Source organism: Rhinopithecus roxellana, chromosome 16 (genome assembly GCF_007565055.1).
Source record: "Rhinopithecus roxellana isolate Shanxi Qingling chromosome 16, ASM756505v1, whole genome shotgun sequence".
Classification (NCBI taxonomy): Eukaryota; Metazoa; Chordata; class Mammalia; order Primates; family Cercopithecidae; genus Rhinopithecus; species Rhinopithecus roxellana.
Window position 1 is genome coordinate 98,599,170 of NC_044564.1, and position 17,428 is coordinate 98,616,597.

The following is a 17,428-nucleotide window of genomic DNA, read 5'->3' on the forward strand; positions in this document are numbered from 1 at the left end:
GTAGATCACGAGGTCAGGAGATTGAGACCATCCTGGCTAACACGGTGAAACCCTGTCTCTACTAAAAATATAGAAAAATTAGCCAGGTGTGGTGGCGGGCACCTATAGTCCCAGTTACTTGGGAGGCTGAGGCAGGAGAATGGAGAAAACCCAGGAGGCGGAGCTTGCAGTGAACCAAGATTGAGCCACTGCACTCCAGCCTGGGTGACAGAGTGAGACTACATCTCAAAAAAAAAAAAAGAAAAATTTCCCCCAACCTCTCCTTCAAAAGAACGAAACAAAACAAAGAGAAAATTCCCTTTGTGAACCTTATGAACCTAAGTAGGTTTTTCAGTTGGTTCAGCCCTATATGGATACCCTTTACCAAAATTTTAAAAGATTAAAAAAACAGTTCAATGAGAATTTCAATTGCCATAATTTTAAGAGTTTCTTTTATGGCAAGAAAACCTTAATCCAACCCATACCTCCATATTTAAGAAGACTGTCGGCCAGGCACAGTGGCTCAAGCCTGTAATCCCAGCACTTTGGGAGGCCGAGACGGGCGGATCATGAGGTCAGGAGATCAAGACCATCCTGGCTAACACGGTGAAACTCCGTCTCTACTAAAAATACAAAAAACTAGCCGGGCGAGGTGGCGGGCGCCTGTATTCCCAGCTACTCAGGAGGCTGAGGCAGGAGAATGGCGTAAACCCGGGAGGCGGAGCTTGCAGTGAGCTGAGATCGGGCCACTGCACTCCAGCCCGGGCGACAGAGCGAGACTCCGTCTCAAAAAAAAAAAAAGAAGACTGTCATTAATAGCATATGTTTGAGGATTTTTTTTTTTTTTTCAACCACAGGTTTCCTTGGGACTTGACTTTTCTATAATTCTTTCCTTATATAAAAATGTTGCCAGGCACAGTGGCTCATGTCTGTAATCCCAGCACTTTGGGAGTCCAGGCAGGAGGATCACTTTGGTCTATGAGCTCAAGACCAGCCTGGGCAACACAGTAAGACCTTATCTCTATTAAAATTTTCTTAAAAATTAGCTGGGCATTGTGGCTTATGCCTGCAGTCCCGGCTACTCAGGAAGCCTAGGGGGGGAAATCATTTGAGCCCAGGAGGTTGAGGCTGCACTGAGCTGTGATTGTGCCACTTCCAGCCTGGGCAACAGAACAACCCCTTGTCTCAAAAAAAGTTAATGTATTCTCTCAGCTTGATAAATGGATTTCTATAGAACAGAAAGTAAATTGTTAACTTGGTGTTTTATGGAAAAAAAAATAGTTGACTCTAATGATTATTTTAAAACTAAAATGTTTTTCCAATTGTAGACTTGAAATTTCATCTTGTTCATATGTGGGAGCCAGGAATATATTACTTAAGGTACCTGCACGGTGTTATGCAAGCAATGGTACTAGAATAATCAATTTTCCTCATCTACATCTAGCCAAGAGGTTCTCATATCTGTTCAATGCTCAGCCTTGAGAAATGCCTTCCTTCCCCACTGATTCATCTTTAAGTGTTCCTAATATTACCACAGTGTCAATCAGAACCACAGCGGGAAAGAGATGGCCAACTCAAATCAGGCATTTTGAGGATGGTTTAATAAAAGGGCTTATCAAAGCTGTGGGATATGTAATATAGCCCAAAAGATAATGTGCTGGTAACAGTTGGGCATAAAGGGGCTAAAAGATGAACAGGTTATAGGAAACCCAGAGAGAGAAAAACTATGTCAAGAAGGCAAACCAAAGGTCCCACTGAAACTGTTACTTTTGGCCATGGGATGCAATTAAGCTGAAGAGACCCCACATGGGGAAAGGTGGGGGAAGAAACATCCTGACCACATCTTCTTTCACACATGGTTCTTTCAGGGTTCCCCACTGGCTGAACCCAACCGGATGCCAGAGGGCATTTTAAGCCCTGCTGACACAGTCTCTATCAGCGTTCAGGTACGCAGAGAAAGGGAAGACAGGAGGAGTGCAGAGTATATCAGGAGGGGCAAACAAAAGACATCCTGCACATCCACCAAAAAAGGGGAGGATCTGAGCTTTTCGAGTCAGTATCTAATCATAAACTGTCCTGCTTCCAAGAGGTGGTATAGCAATCAGTATGTTGGTTACTGGATAAGATGTTTTCCAAACCCTAGAGACGAGACCAACAAAAATGAGACAAAAATAAAGATGAACTAACCTTTTCAAGCTGATCCATCTTTTCTGACCATTCCTAAAACAAAACAATAAAAAAGTATGGTTTCCAGTGAAGAGCATCTGTAATACCAAGATTTCCAGAAAACAGAACCACCCAACTCTTCCCAGAAAGCAACTAACCAAACAAAACAAAAAAGCCAATTAAAAAAAAAATCCATAAACTTGGTTTAAGAAAGGCAAGAGTCATAGCAGTAGAAGAAAATGCACTTTATCTAAGATTCTAGAATAGAATGAATTCATGAATAAAAGCCTGCAGATTTTTACTAAGCAGGACACCCAAGAAAAGCCATATCTGCTGTTCTGATGCAGCTTTTCAGCTTGTTCCTGGGAGTTTTGCCATGAGTACTGTTATTTCTTGGGAGTGGGTAGCTGGGACCAGCTGAGTTAAGTAATTCTGCAAATGATGTTTAGAAATTAATTCCTGAAACTGGGGGGGTAGGGGGGATCTTTTGCAGTCCCTGATCATTATTTTCTTTTTCATTTTGATTTTACCAACATGATTTATGCCATCTGTGTAAATCAAAAGAAAAATAATTATGCCCCTTATTCACAAACCATAAAATAGTGAGGAAAAAAAAACCCATTCGCACAAAAGGCAATATACTGATTGCCTATAATCAGAATCCATCAATTTTAGATTATTTCTTCATTTATATACATTCATACCATAGTTATCCACTAAGTATTGGTAAATGGTATTTTTTCTGACTAGTAAATGTCCTAGATGATGAACAGGCACTTTAAAACCAATCAACCAACCCACCTCCTCCAGATGAAATAAATTACACAATTTCTTAAGTGAAACATAATAAGCTGTCTTAATAAATCAAAATTATCATTACAATATATTGATGCTTATCTTAAATTTAAAATGTCATCTATTATTTTGAACAAAATATACTTCATAATTACTGTAATAGCCAGTAACAGAATTATTTTCCTTCCTTGTGGTTATTCATTCAGCATCTTCCAGTGGTTGGTTCTGTTGAGATTATAGGAGTTCCCCTCTGTCCAGCTGGTTGGGATTGAAGAAACGTGGGAACAGAGGTTGGAAGAACTCTGTATACTATGGATTATGACTAGGTTAATAATACCTTCTCCAGGATAAAAGGAAAATGTTTGGGGGTTAGAATTTCAGAGAAGTTTTTAGAGGGCAGAGACCTTTTCTCTTATTTTGGGGCCTGCCATCAGATTACAGATACACTATTTCCCTTCTCAATTTTATGAAACTATACAGATGCAAGGAATGATACTCTCACATTCTGGACACATTTCATGATTAGAACTGTAAAGTTTCTTCACTTTACAAGAAAAGGCCAAATAAAACCTTAAAGAACTTATAACATTCCTTTTCTCCTAGGCTGTAAATATTTTCTGTAGGTTATGTCATGATTTTTGAAGTCATGTCACTAAGTGAAATCTTTCCACTAGTTTTGGGCAGTGCCACATATAAAATACCTGGTCCTTTCTGGCTAATGCCAAAGCCAGTCCTTCTGCCATTTTGGCTCTGTTGGCTTGGAATGTCTCATTCTGCTCTTGAAATTTCCGCATGGAAGCTGTTAACAAAGAGGCTCTATTTGAGATATGAAAATACTTCAGAAACAGCATGACAAATAGCCCATGTGATTATTTTAAAACTGTCACCTAATGAAAAAGGCCAAAGTCACATAAGTGGATTATGATACTAGGAAAAGCTTGATCCACCTCAACTTTCCAGAAGAATATTTTGGCCTTGGTAACAGACCACGGTGTGTGTTTGTTTGTTTCCTTATTGTTTTTGTTTTTTGTAATAGACAAGTATATATATTTAGAAAGATGCCAAAGGTAACTTTTTAAATGGTACAATGATAGAACACTGAGGTAGGTAGGTTGCCAGAAAAAAGCTGATGCTAAGTGATGGCTACTACCACTTTATCAGAATTAAAAACAAAAACAAAAGTCAAAACAAACAAACAAAAAGCCTTGCTTTTACTTTATTTTCCTTAAAAGTTTTTTTTAGTACATATCACAAAAAAATAACTTTCTACTTCTACTAACATCTTTCCTGGATGGTACCCAAAGAACATATGATTTAGGGCAGACTAAACAAAATGTATGCTTTATTGCTGAGGGAGTGATGACAGTGATTTCTCCCAGTTACTCAACACAGCAGCAATGAAGCTGTGGTGAGAAACCATTTCCTAATCCAGACCTAAGGGATAGGCACTAGATTTTATTAAAACCTGAGGGTAGCCTAAATAAAGGGGTCAACTGGATAGAGACAAGCTGATACACCTAACGACCTACTCCTAAGAAACATGCCCATAAAGCAACATAAACAAAACTTGTATACTTATAAATTTTATATCAGCCAAATGTTTTATCAACTTGATTAACAAGTATACTACTTATAAAATAAAGATTCGTGCTTTCAAGAAGGACAAGCTTAACCATACGCTATTGTTTCATTTCAAAAAACTAAACCTTGAAAAGATTGAAAAAGCAGGAAAAAAATACGTACAATCCTGGTGTTTTTCTAATGCAATTTCAAGCTTCTCTTTTATCTTCTGCAAGTTTCGGACCTGTTCAGCATAGTCTTGGGTGAGGAGGGTGACGCACATACCAGAAATGGACAAACATCAGGAAAGGAAGTTAATTAAACAAAAAAATGAGTGGAAATGATGATGATTTTCTTAACCTGAAAACCACTCCTGTTAAGGAAAGTTAGGCAGACAGCCTCCCATTAACAATGAACAACACAGGTAAACAAGTGTAGTACAAATTATCCATGGTGTATAAATGGTGAGTACAAAAAGGCAGGTTTGTTCAGCCTTGATGGAAAACAAGAATTAGGCTTAGCCTAGTGATCAGAAATGTCCTGCTATGAAAAACACAGATTTATCTCATGACTAATTTCAAATCTCAGTTTCCACTTCCTCTTCCAGCCTTAGCAGTAGGACAGATCAAAGCAAACTCACTAAACAACTCACTTACAGTCCACACAACTCAGGAACAGTAGTTAGGGTGATAACAAACACCGTAGATGCAGCATTGTCTTTATAGTGATAGCACTTAATTCTCTAAAAAAGTGAGCTCCCTTTCTACACAGGAACTTGGTTACCTATGCTATACTAAATGTGAATGTCAGAATTAATTATCTAGGTGGCCAAAGAAGATAATTATGGTTTAGTGAAAACATAGACAGTAGCTCAAATCCCAACTCTGTCAGTCCTTAGATGGGGACCTTAAGCAAATTATTGATCCTGTAGTATTAGTTTCTTCATATATTAAATGATATTAATTGTACCTACCACAAACGATGCATTAGATAATAAAACATTTTACATGCCTTAGGTGCTTTGCACACAGTGCTCAGTAAAATGCAGCTGTTATTGTTGTTACTGTGACAATTATTATTACTCATACTAATACTGTAGGATAATACTCAGGACATAGTGGGCCCAATAAATGGCAGCTCTCTTCCCTGTCCCTTCTCTAATGTAAGTCAAGCCCAACTATTCTTCCTACCATATGGGGAAGGTATACATATTATTTTATAACTCTCTCTTCAACATTAAACAAACGTAAAATTACTTTACCTCTGTTACTGATACTGTGTATGGGTAGGAGTAACAGGATAGCAACAATTAAGTTTAAAGCAGATGGAATTAAGACTCTAGCATCGGCTGGGCGCGGTGGCTCACGCCTGTAATCCCAGCTCTCAGGGAGGCAGAGGCGGGAGGATAGCTTGAGCCCAGGAGTTCGAGACCTGCCTGGGTAATACAGCGAGACCCCGTTCTCCACAAAAAGGAAAAAAAAAAAAAAAAAAAAAAAAAGACAAAAAAAAAAAAAGACTCTAGCATCAAATAAATCTGGGTTTGGATCCCAGCTCTACCATTTACTACTTGTAAGGCCTTACCTTGCTAAGCCTAATAAGGCTCTAGTGAGGACAAAAGAATTAGTAGTTGTGAGTTATGCTGTGAACCTTTGATAGCTACACAAATACAAATACTTCACATACAATGTGGTGAATCTGGGTCTGATAGCTACACAAATATAAATATTTCACATACCACTTGGTGAATTTGGGTCTGCTGTTTTACTAATAAAATGGGCATTAAAAGGCCAAGGGATGGCTGGGCACGGTGGCTCACGCCTGTAATCCCAGCACTTTGGGAGGCCTAGACAGGTGGATCTCGAGGTCAGGAGATCGAGACCATCCTGGCTAACACGGTGAACCCCGTCTCTACTAAAAATACAAAAAAAATGAGCTAGGCGTGGTGGCGGGCGCCTGTAGTCCCAGCTACTCGGGAGGCTGAGGCAGGAGAATGGCATGAACCCGGGAGGCAGTGAGCTAAGATTGCGCCACTGCACTCCAGCCTGGGCGACAGAGTGAGACTCCGTCTCAAAAAAAAAAAAAAAAAAAAAAGGCCAAGGGACAAAAAGAGACACAGAAGCCATGAACCACTTTACAGGATGAAGTTTTCCAAACGTATCCACTGGCAGAAAACAAAATAATAACTCACAATTCTATCACGACCATGCCCTCCTCAGGCAAAGGATATAATGGGAGCTGTGTAAACTGCACACAAAAGACATAATGAAGAGTTACGCCTTCTATGCAGGTACTGAAGTCAGAAATACCATTGAAAAGTGGCCCAAAGACCTACAACGACACTTACACAGGTGGTATGAGCTGCAGGAAGTGGCAACATAGAACCAGTCTCTGTCTGGTGCTGATGAATCCAATATCTGTTGGCCATTCCCTTTAAATACTAACCTTATCCCTTTCCACCTGAAAGCAGGCTATGCTAATGGTGCAAGATGGTCAAATCTATTGTACATACACTATTATTATCTTTTATTTCCATGGCTAGAAACCTCAGGAGCAGAAAAATTTTTTTAATAAACTTTCAAATTCAGTTTTGAATTTACACTATTTAGTACACTAAAAAAAGAAGAGGGTATACTTGCTCCTATCTAAAAAGATCAAAATGATATGTGAAAATAACTATAAAGTCATCCTATATGGCTATTTTATAGGAAGAGTCAAGCAAGGCAAGTTTCTTGTGTTTGTTTTTTACGAGTTCTTAGACATACCAGAAAGTCTGGCCTCTAACTTCCGTATCTGTTCATTCCTTCTCAAAAGCTGGGATGAAAGATCTTCTCTGGAGCTGCTTCCATCGGAAGCCTGTTGAGGTAGACACAAGGAAAGTCGAATTCATATATGTGTGAGACCACAGTGCTGAGCCAGAAAGTGACAGGTCTACTTTAGGTTTGGTTATACTTAAATTAATTGTAGTCACTGAAAAGCTTCTTAACGTAACTGGGCCTAGTTTCTCTACCTGGAAAGTGGAAGCAATGCTTTCTGCCTCTTAAAGTGAAGGAGAGAGGAGATGCTAAACAGATAAATCGTATGTGTACATATGTTATTGAAATAAATAATAGTAAATAGATCCATTATCACAGCAAGTATATAATACAAAAACTATATTTGCCATGATAAAAAAAATCACTTTATCTTTCCAAAAGTAAAGTCCTGGGATAAAGAGGGCGGGAGTTCTTTAGGGATCAAAAACTGGCCTATGACTATGAATCTTTCACCAATATTGATAAAGTTTCAGTATCTTCATCTATAAAACAAAGGGATATCAGTCTAAAACTCTAATTTGCATCATAGACTTCAGCAGATAATATGCATTCAACAAACCAATATATTAACGAGGCATACATTTTTCCCAAAAAACCAGATTATTTTAAAATAAATGAATACTACTACTACTATGGGCACTGCTTGAGATTGCTAATAACTCAGTTTTTAAAATCTCTTTTACTTTTCATTATAAAATTTTTCAAACTACAGAAAGGGAGAGAGATTGGTCTAATGAACACTTTCCATCTACTTTCACAATTGCTGAAGCTTTGCCTTATTTGTTTCACCAATTTTTATTTTTCTGAAGTAATTTACATAACAGACATCATTACATTTCATCCTAAATACTCTGATAATTATTTCTAAAAAAGAAGGATATTTCTCTTCATAGACAACATATGATTATCATTCCTAACAAAAAATACTAACATCCAGTCCTTAATCATGTTTCCCATTGTATCCCCAAAATGTTTTTAAAGATGATTCAATAATTCACTTCAAATATTCATCTACATGTCCAGCCAACTGCCCATCCAATATGTACCGAGAGTCAGGACAGTGGACAGTTAAGAGGAGAGTCTCTGGTGTCAGAAGACCTTGCTTCAGGTTCCAGCTTTACCACTTTCAAGCTGTAAGAACTTAGGCTCATTACTCAACTTCTCTGTGCACTGGTTTCCTCATTTGCAATCTGTGATAACAAATATCATTTGCCTCACAGAGCTGTGACGAGGATTAAGTAAATCAATACTTGTCAAATCCCTAAAACATAGCCTGGCACATATTAGCTTTAATATGTGTCATCTTAGTCTATTTGAGCTGCTATAAGGAAATGTCATAAAGTGTGTGACTTATAAACAACAGAAATGTATTTCTCACAGTTCTGGAATCTGGGAAGTCCAAAATTAAGGTGCCAGCAGATTTGGTGTCTAGTGAGGACCCACTTTCTGGTTCATACATGACACCTTCTAGCTGTGCCCTCACATGGTGGAAGGGGCAAGGTAGCTTTCTGGGGCCTCTTTTATAAGGGCACTAATCCCATTCATGAGGGTTCTTCCCTCATGAGCTAATCATCTCGGAGACAATTCACCTCCTCATTCCATTACTCTGGTGATTAGGTTTCAATATATCAATTTTTGGGGACACAAACATTCAGACCACAGCATTAGAAGTATAAGAAGCTGTTACGATTATTACTGTTAGTGAGACATAGAATGTTTCACTACTGTGCTAAGCACTAGGAATAGTGGTGAAACAAAGAGCTCCTATCCAAAATAACAGCAGCAGCAGCTAATTATGAAATGCTTAGAGCCAGATACCATGCTAAGTGCTTTACATCCTATGAAGAAGAACTGACATTACAGGCCTCAGACTGTTATCCTTAGAAAGGCCTGCTTTTAAGGCTGGTCCTTGCCTGGCATCTGGGAACTTAGACTTTGGGAGGGTTCCCATTATTCTGTTAAGAATGGCTCATTGTGCCTAAAATGTTTGTGCAAAAATATGGTTTATGTTGAATACCTGGTTTCCTTCTAGAGTCTAGATTATTTATTTATTTATTTATTTATTTATTTATTTATTTAGACAGAGTCTCGCTCTGTCACCCAGGCTGGAGTGCAGTGGTACAATGTTGGCTCACTGTAACCTCTGCCTCCTGGGTTCAAGCGATTCTCCTGCCTCCTGAGTAGCTGGGACTACAGGTGTGTGCCACCATGCCCAGCTAGTATTTGTATTTTTAGTAGAGACAGGGTTTTGCCATGTTGGCCAGGCTGGTCTCGAACTCCTGACCTCAACTGATCCACCCGCCTTGGTCTCCCAAAGTGCTGGGATTACAGGTGTGAGACACCTCACCTGGCCCGGAGTCTGGAATTTTGATACACAGTAGGCAGAGGGTGTTCACATGACCAGTACCCAATAAAAACCCTGGACACTGAGTCTCTAATGAGCTTCCCTGGTAGACATTTAACATGTGATGTCACAACTCATTGCTGGGAGAATGGAGCGTGTCCTATGTTACTCCACTGGGAGAAGAATCTTGGAAGCTTGCACCTGTTTCCTCCAAGCTTTGCCCCATGCACGTTTTCCCTTTGCTGACTCTGTTTTAGATCCTTTCACTGTAATAAATTACAGCAGTGAGCAAAACTGTATGCTGAGTCTTGTGAGTCCTAGTGAATAATCAAATCTGGGGATGATCTTGGGGATCCTTGACACACATACTTTAATAAAGATAGATACAGTTCCTATCCCCATTTTATAGATGTGGAAAATAAGGAAAGAAAAAAAATGAAGAAACTTGCCCAAAGTCACATAAAAATAATAGAGCAGATATGGCTCTATAACCCGACCTGAGTTCCTAAGGGCTACACTTCCCTTATCGCCTTTCATGAAACTCCCAGTTCAGTGGAAGAGACAAACAAGCAAATCATCAATAAAAATGTAATACAGTAGGTGCTATTACAGAGGTTAGCAGAAGACAAGGCACCAAACAGCCAGCAGGGGTAAAGGAGAGAGGGCTGGCAGAGGAGAAGTTCAGGTCAAGGGAGTTTCCTGGAAGTAACATGTAAGCTGAGTCTTAAGATGCACAACAGTCTGTAAGAGGAATGCAGGAGTGAAAGGGGAGACAAGATATTCTAGAGAGAGGAAACAGCATGTGCAAAAATTGTAGGCATGAAAGAATGTGGTACATTCTAGAAAGTGCAATAAATTCAATCTGGCTGTAGCACAGGGTGTAGGAAAGTACAGTGAGAAAATGCTGGCCAAATAAACTGAGACAAGACCATGACAGTTTACCATTATGCTATAATAATGGGTTTATACTTCATCCTGAAAATGATGGGGAAGCCACTGAGTTTTATGAGTTTTAAGTACTGGAGAGACATGAACAGATCTGCTTTTAGAAAGATCACTTTGGGCTGCGCATAGCAGCTAGCGCCTGCAGTCCCAGTGCTTTGGGAGGCCAAGGTGGGCAGATTGTTTGAGCCCAGGAATTCGAGACCAGCCTAAGCAACATGGCAAAACTCCGTCTCTACAAAAAATGCAAAAATTAGCTGGGTGTGGTGGTACGTGACTGTTGTGCCAACTACTCGAGAGGCTGAAATGGGAGAATCGCTTGAGCCCAGGAGGTTAAGGCTGCAGTGGGCTGTGATCACGCCACTGCACTCCAGCCTGGGTGAAAGAAAGAGACCCCTGTCTCAAAGAAAATAAAAGGTCACTTTGGGGACAGGGAACCCAAATAGACTACAACATTTGTCCCAGAAAGAAAGGCAGCCTGAAATCAAATGATAGTATAGGTTGAGTATCTCTTACCCAAACAGTTTCGGATCAGAAGTGTTTTGGAGTTAGGATTTTTTCAGATTTTGGAATGTCTGCATATACATAATTAATAATTTGGGGATGGGACCCAAGTATAAACATGAAATTATGTTCCATATACATTTTATACACATAGCCTGAACATAATTTTATATAATATTTTAAATAATATGCATTAAACAAAGTTGTGTTAAGTATTTATGTATAGAATTTTCCACTTGTGGCCATGTTGGCGCTCAAAAAGTTTACGATTTTGGAGTATTTCAGATTTCAAATTTTCAGATTAGGGATGCTTAACCTGTGCTAGTAAATGTACTACTAGAAGATGGAGTAGAGAGGCAAGTTTGAGACATTTAAGAAATAAAAGCTGCCTGTAATCCTAGCACTTTGGGAGGCTGAGGCGGGCAGATTGCCTGAGCTCAGGAGTTCGAGACCAGCCTGGGCAACATGGTGAAACCTCATCTCTACTAAAAATACAAAAAATTAGCCGAGTATGGCCGCATGCACCTGTAGTCCCAGCTACTTGGGAGGCGGAAGCAGGAGAATTGCTTGAACCCAGAGTCCAGCCTGGGAGACAGAGTGAGACTCCAAAAAAAAAAAAACAGAAAAAAAGAAATAGAAGCCATTATACAAGGGGACTGATTGGACATCAAGAAGTGAAAGGAGGGAAGAGTCTATAATACCTCCAAGGTTTCTGGCTGGTGACTTGGGAAGATGAAGGTGCACGTTTGGAGATGGAAATAATGAATTCAATTTTGTTCATTTAGAATCTGAGATGCCACAAAGGAGGCATCTGTTTGGAGAAATATATGCAGTTGGGTATAAGGGTCTGGAGACAGGAACTTAGGATCAGGCTGTATTAAGTTCAAAACTTGAGAAATCCCAAAATAAAGTACTTCCTGAATCCAGATCAATCTCTGTATTTGGAATACATTACTAAATAAATGACTTCATTTAGCATGTCAGCATGAAGGCAAAGCAGGTCCTTCTGTCACAGAACCCAGCCTTAAAACTACATCCTTCAGCCCGATGCTCAAATGTGTGCTTATATTTCCTCTTAAATATAGGAACCAGTGATAATGTAGACCTGGTAATCTTATTGCTCCATCCCAATAACCTAATAGCTTCTGCCATGTAATCTGACCTGGGATCCAGGCAGTATAAAAAAGCAGGAGGAAGACTCATCTGACCATGGAAACAACTCAAATGTCTATCGCCAGGAGAAGACAGAGATAAAATGTGGCCTTTTCTAAAGCTGGGATCTTTTTTTTTTTTTTAAATCTTTAGAGATAAGAGTCTCGCTCTGTTGCCTAGGTGGGAGTACAGTGGCACGATCATAGTTCACTACAAATCTCAAACTCCTGATCTCAAGTGATCCTCTTGCCTCTGCCTCTCAAAAAGCTAGGACTACAGGCATACCACCACCAACTTGGCTAATTAAAAAAAAAAACAAACAACTTTTGTAGAGATGCGGACTTGCTATGTTGCCCAGGCTGGTCTTGAACTTCTGGCCTCAAGCAATCCTTCCGCCTTAGCTTCCCAAAGCACTAGGATTACAGGCATGAGCTTCCGTGCCCAGCCTGGAATCTTATACAGCAGTAAAAACAAATGAACCACAGCTTCCTATAACATGGATGCATTTTATAAGCATGTTGAATTAAATTTTAAAAAAGGAAATCCAAGAAGTCTATAGTGTGCAACTTTTATAACTTCAAAAACAAGCAGTATTAAATAATAAATTATCTATGAATACATACATATCTGGTAAGAGATTTTAAAAAGCAAGTGAATGAAAAATACAAAATTTAGAATAGTGGTTATGCTAGCCTAAATTGGGTAGAGGAAATTGGAAGAAGCATATAAGTGGCTTAACAGAATTGATAATGTTCTATTTTTTCAGATGAGTGATACATTTACTTTATGCTTTATACTTTACATATATATTATATACATTCATTTATACGTATCAAGCATTATAAATGAGTTTTAAAAAAATTTATTGCCAAGTGTGGTGGCCCACCCCTATAATCCCAGCACTTTGAGAGACCGAGGAGGGAGGATCATGAGGTCAGGAGTTTGAGACCAGCCTGGTCAACATAGTGAAACCCTGTCTCTACTGAATATACAAAAATCAGCTGGACGTGGTGGCAGGTGCCTGTAGTTCCAGCTACTCAGGAGGCTGAGGCAGGAGAATCACTTAAACCCAGGAGGTGGAGGTTGCAGTGAGCTGAGATTGTGCTGCTGCACTCCAATCTAGGTGACAGAACGAGGCTCCATCTCAAAAACAAAAACCAAAAACCAAAAAAAATTATCCCGGGCATTGTGATGGGCACCTGTAGTTCCAGCTACTTGGGAGGCTGAGGCAGGAGAATTGCTTGAACCCAGGAGGTGGAGATTGCAGTGAGCTGAGATCATGGCACTGCACTCCAGCCCGGGTGACAGAGTGAGACTCTGTCTCAAAAAAAAAAAGAAAAAAAGAAATTTATCTAACTTAAGAGGATCCTGTCATATGCAAAAGCCACACTTTATTTTTTAAGCATGACATTTCCCTAATATAGCAACATCTTCATTTTTTGAAATCTTATAGCCACAAATGTATTTTACTAATAAGAATCATATTGTAGGCCAGGCATGGTGGCTCACGCCTGTAATCCCAGCACTTTGGGAGGCCAAGGCGGGTGGATCGCCTGAGCTCAGGAGTTTGAGACCACCCTGGACAACATGGTGAAAACCTGTCTCTAAGAAAATACAAAAAATTAGCCAGGCATGGTGGAGTACACCTGTAGTCCCAGCTACTCTGGAGGCTGAGGCACGAGAATTGCTTGAGCCCCAGAGGCAGAGGTTGCAGTGAACTGAGATCAGGCCACTGCACTCCACCTTAGGCTACAGAGTGAGAGTCCATCTCAAAAAAAAAAGAAAGAAAAAGAAAAAAAGAAACATACTGTAATCACTGTTGCCATCTTTCCATCAACCTTCCCAATACAACAATGCATTCTGGCTAACCCCTTACCACAACTCAGAGACCTTGTTAAGCAGCAATGACTTAGTTGTTATATAAGTATATATGTCTGCAATGAAAACAGGCCCAGACATTTTCAGAAATGAAATGCAGAAGAAGATGTACAAGGTATACTTATGGAAAAACAGTACAAGAGGACACTGGAGAGAATATGAAGAGGAATTCACAGAAAAATAAGGAAAAAAAATAGAGTACCTTAACATTTACAAACCAAACATTAACAAAAAGGTACCTCAGAGTAAGAAGAATCAGATGTACAGGCTCTTATACAGCTATAAATCATGAAAAATATGAAATAATCAAGCAACTTAAAATATTTATTGGAAGAATTCCCTGCAAAAGTATCTTTATTTCTTAAGTAAAGATACTTACAAAGTCATCTCCTGAGTCAGCTCCCATTGAGGCAACTGATTCCTTGCTCACAGACCGTGGGATCCTAGTAGCACCTCCTGGTCTCTGAGCAACAGCAGTCTCTTCTGCAATTTTCTTCTTCAGTTTTGCAAACATGTTTGCTGTGTGGCTATCCCGCACAGATGATGAGCTCTCAGTAGTCCTGGTGCCTGTGTTCAGGATTCAGACACAGGCGCCTACAAAGTTTCAGACATCCAAGCTAGCTGCATTCCCACTTAAATGTGGGCCAAGGGCTTATGGCAACACAGGATCTATAAATCAGATGAAAGGGACAGTTCAAAATCTGGAGAGATTTCACATCTGAGTTGTTAAGTTTTAGATTTCAAAATTAAGCTTCATAATTTACATCTACACTTATAGAACACAATTACTAAACATTTAAAAAGCACTCAGGTGCTTCATATGCATATAAAGATGAAGAAATCCAGTCTCAAGGAGATGAAGTAACCTACCAAAGATTGTGTGGCTAAGTGGCAGGGCTGGTATTTCAACAGAGGGCTCTGATTCACAAATCTCTGTTTTTTGTTTTTTGTTTTTTTTTTAATTACACCATGTTGAGTATGACATATAACACATTTGGTAAAATTTCCCAGAGCAGACATCAACATCACATATTCGTGACTTAATGATTTCAAATCCTTCCTCCAATAAGCTTAACTACAGTTTAGTGTTCTTTTTTTAAGTTGAAGGCAAAAATGCATGTAACTCGATTCATATGTAATCCAATATCCAATATGTAATTCAATATGTAAAAGGTGCAATATCCTACTATTTCAGGATGGTTTGCAATCAACTGTCCAATAGGAAAAGCTGGTAACAGAAAAAAGACGACAAGCCAGACAACTCTGTTGTATAGGTATCTGATATCCTCGAACATTTTCTGGAGACACTGTGTGGTTCTGAGTTTGATAAAATTACCTCCAATCAATTTCTTTTATTTTTTTTTTTCTTTTTTTTGAGATGGAGTTTCTTTCTTGTTGCCCAGGCTGGAGTGCAATGGCACGATCTCGGCTCACTGCAACCTCCACCTCCCGGGTTCAAGCGATTCTCCTGCCTCAGCCTCCCGAGCAGCTGGGATTACAGGCGCGCACCATCACGCCCGGCTTATTTTGTATTTTTAGTAGAGATGAAGTTTCTCCGTGTTGGTCAGGCTGGTCTCAAACTCTTGACCTCAGGTGATCCACCTGCCTCGGCCTTCCGAAGTGCTGGGATTACAGGTGTGAGCCACCGCGCCCGGCCTGTTTCTTTTCTTCAGAATGTTTGACATGATATTCAAAGTAAGATTCAAAAATTCAATGGTGTATAAAACACTAATATTCTGGTTCCAACCTGAACTTTCCATGTTTTGTGGAGGATACCTAAGCTCTGCTCTGAGATACACAAATGCCATCTTACCACTTGAGATCCTCCATTAAGTCTGCACAATTCTTCAGAAACTTTACTTTCAATGTCTGTAAACCACTTACTCACCTGGCTTATCTACTAGATTTAAAAGAGCTTGGAGGTCAAAGCATTCTGTCCTGCATGAAGACAAAATAAAATTCATTGGCTATTTCTTTTCAAGTGTATGGCCGAAATGTTGGGTAGGGATGGGGAGAAGAAGTGAAGGAAGAGGGACAAAAGAAGGATTAAAGGGGGTAAGAAAACCTGTCACAACTCTCAATGGGATACCCTCCCTAACCCCGATCTCCTATGAATTTGTTATTTGCCTAAGAGCTTCACTTACAAGCACACAGAACACAATTGATCACCACAGCGGGTGCCTAAACTCATCTCTCCCCGGGAGCCCTAAGCAAAACAATTTGAATGAGGTTAAGTTTTCCTGGGGCCAGTATTTATTTCTCAGTTGATTACTATACTCACACACTGTTTACCTGGCCAGACCCTGGACTGTCTGGTCACGAATTTGCACTGAGAAAAAGCAAAGCAAAATTGGGTAAAGACAGATGCCTAACCCCCAGGGAGGCAGGCAGGTGCCTGCCACGGCAGTTTGGATCTCACTCCCTCAGGCTCCCTCCAGCCCCGCCCGTGCTTGGACTGTCAAAGAAAGGAAGGATCCAACATCTCTCCCATTTGACAGCAGAGAAACTGAGCCCCAGAGAGGAGGAGCGACTTGTCCAAGGTCGCGCAGGGAGGAATCCCGGAACCTTAGGCTCCAGACTCCCAGGCCGGGGCAGCCCGCCTCCGCCCCCACTCTCACCCTTTCAGCACTCCGGTGCCGCCCCCCGCCTTGGGGCTTGGGCAACCCTGACCGGGCCGCTGTGGGGACAGACAGAGGCCACCGGGAGAATAAGGGGCCTACTCGCATTCCCGGAGTCCTGGCCCGCGCACCTGCCTCTCTCTGGGCAGCCAGCAAAGCCCCGCCTCCGGGGCCTCTCGTGAGCCCCGGACCGCGTCACCAGCCCCCACCGCCCGGCCCGCGAGCCGAGCAGCGACCCGGAACCGCACGTCTCCCAGCGCACCGGAAGTGACTGCGCTAGGCAGTTGGTCCAATGCGCGCATGCGCCCGTGAGCGGCCTTGGCGGCTGCTGTTCTAACCTCTGGGCGGCGGTTGGGCCGGAACGGCTGGAGTGCGCGAGTGCCTAGCCGGGCGCTCCCTCAGCCCAGTTCGCCACGTCAGCGAGCGGCCAGAGCCGCAGATGATGACTGAGTTTCCGAGGCCTCTCTTGGTCTTTTTCTGTTTTAACAGGGGCGTGTGCAGAGCGTGGTAAGTGGGAGGGGCTTCGTGTCAAAAGTGAAAGAACCAGTCCGTGCCACAGGCACCGCTGCGCTGTGCTGGCTACAAACCCGGCCGGGGCTGCGCTCCTTGGCCAGACGCCCCCACGTGCCGCCCGGTCCCGCCGCACCCTAGGCAGCTGCCTTGCCACTGTGTGACCC

At 41.1% G+C, this 17,428-nt stretch overlaps 1 protein-coding gene across 5 annotated transcripts in view; it reads right to left on the reverse strand.

Moving 5' to 3' along the window:
* The window catches only part of GOLGA1 (golgin A1), a 65,632-nt gene extending 48,606 nt beyond the window's left edge, over window positions 1–17,026 (reverse strand). For 2 of the 5 annotated variants that reach the window (XM_030919332.1, XM_030919335.1), the window contains exons 1-7: window positions 16,752–16,993; window positions 16,022–16,071; window positions 14,513–14,802; window positions 7,263–7,353; window positions 4,684–4,758; window positions 3,642–3,739; window positions 2,167–2,199 (exon numbers count right to left, since the gene is read on the reverse strand). In XM_030919332.1, coding sequence (XP_030775192.1) covers window positions 2,167–2,199; window positions 3,642–3,739; window positions 4,684–4,758; window positions 7,263–7,353; window positions 14,513–14,647 — 432 coding nt within the window. In that variant the 5' untranslated portion in view covers window positions 14,648–14,802; window positions 16,022–16,071; window positions 16,752–16,993. Of the gene's footprint in view, window positions 1–2,166; window positions 2,200–3,641; window positions 3,740–4,683; window positions 4,759–7,262; window positions 7,354–14,512; window positions 14,803–16,021; window positions 16,072–16,751 lie in introns of all 5 variants that reach the window. The other 3 variants (XM_010365861.2, XM_030919333.1, XM_030919334.1) reach the window with 3 other exon arrangements.
* Window positions 17,027–17,428: the final 402 nt, after the last annotated feature.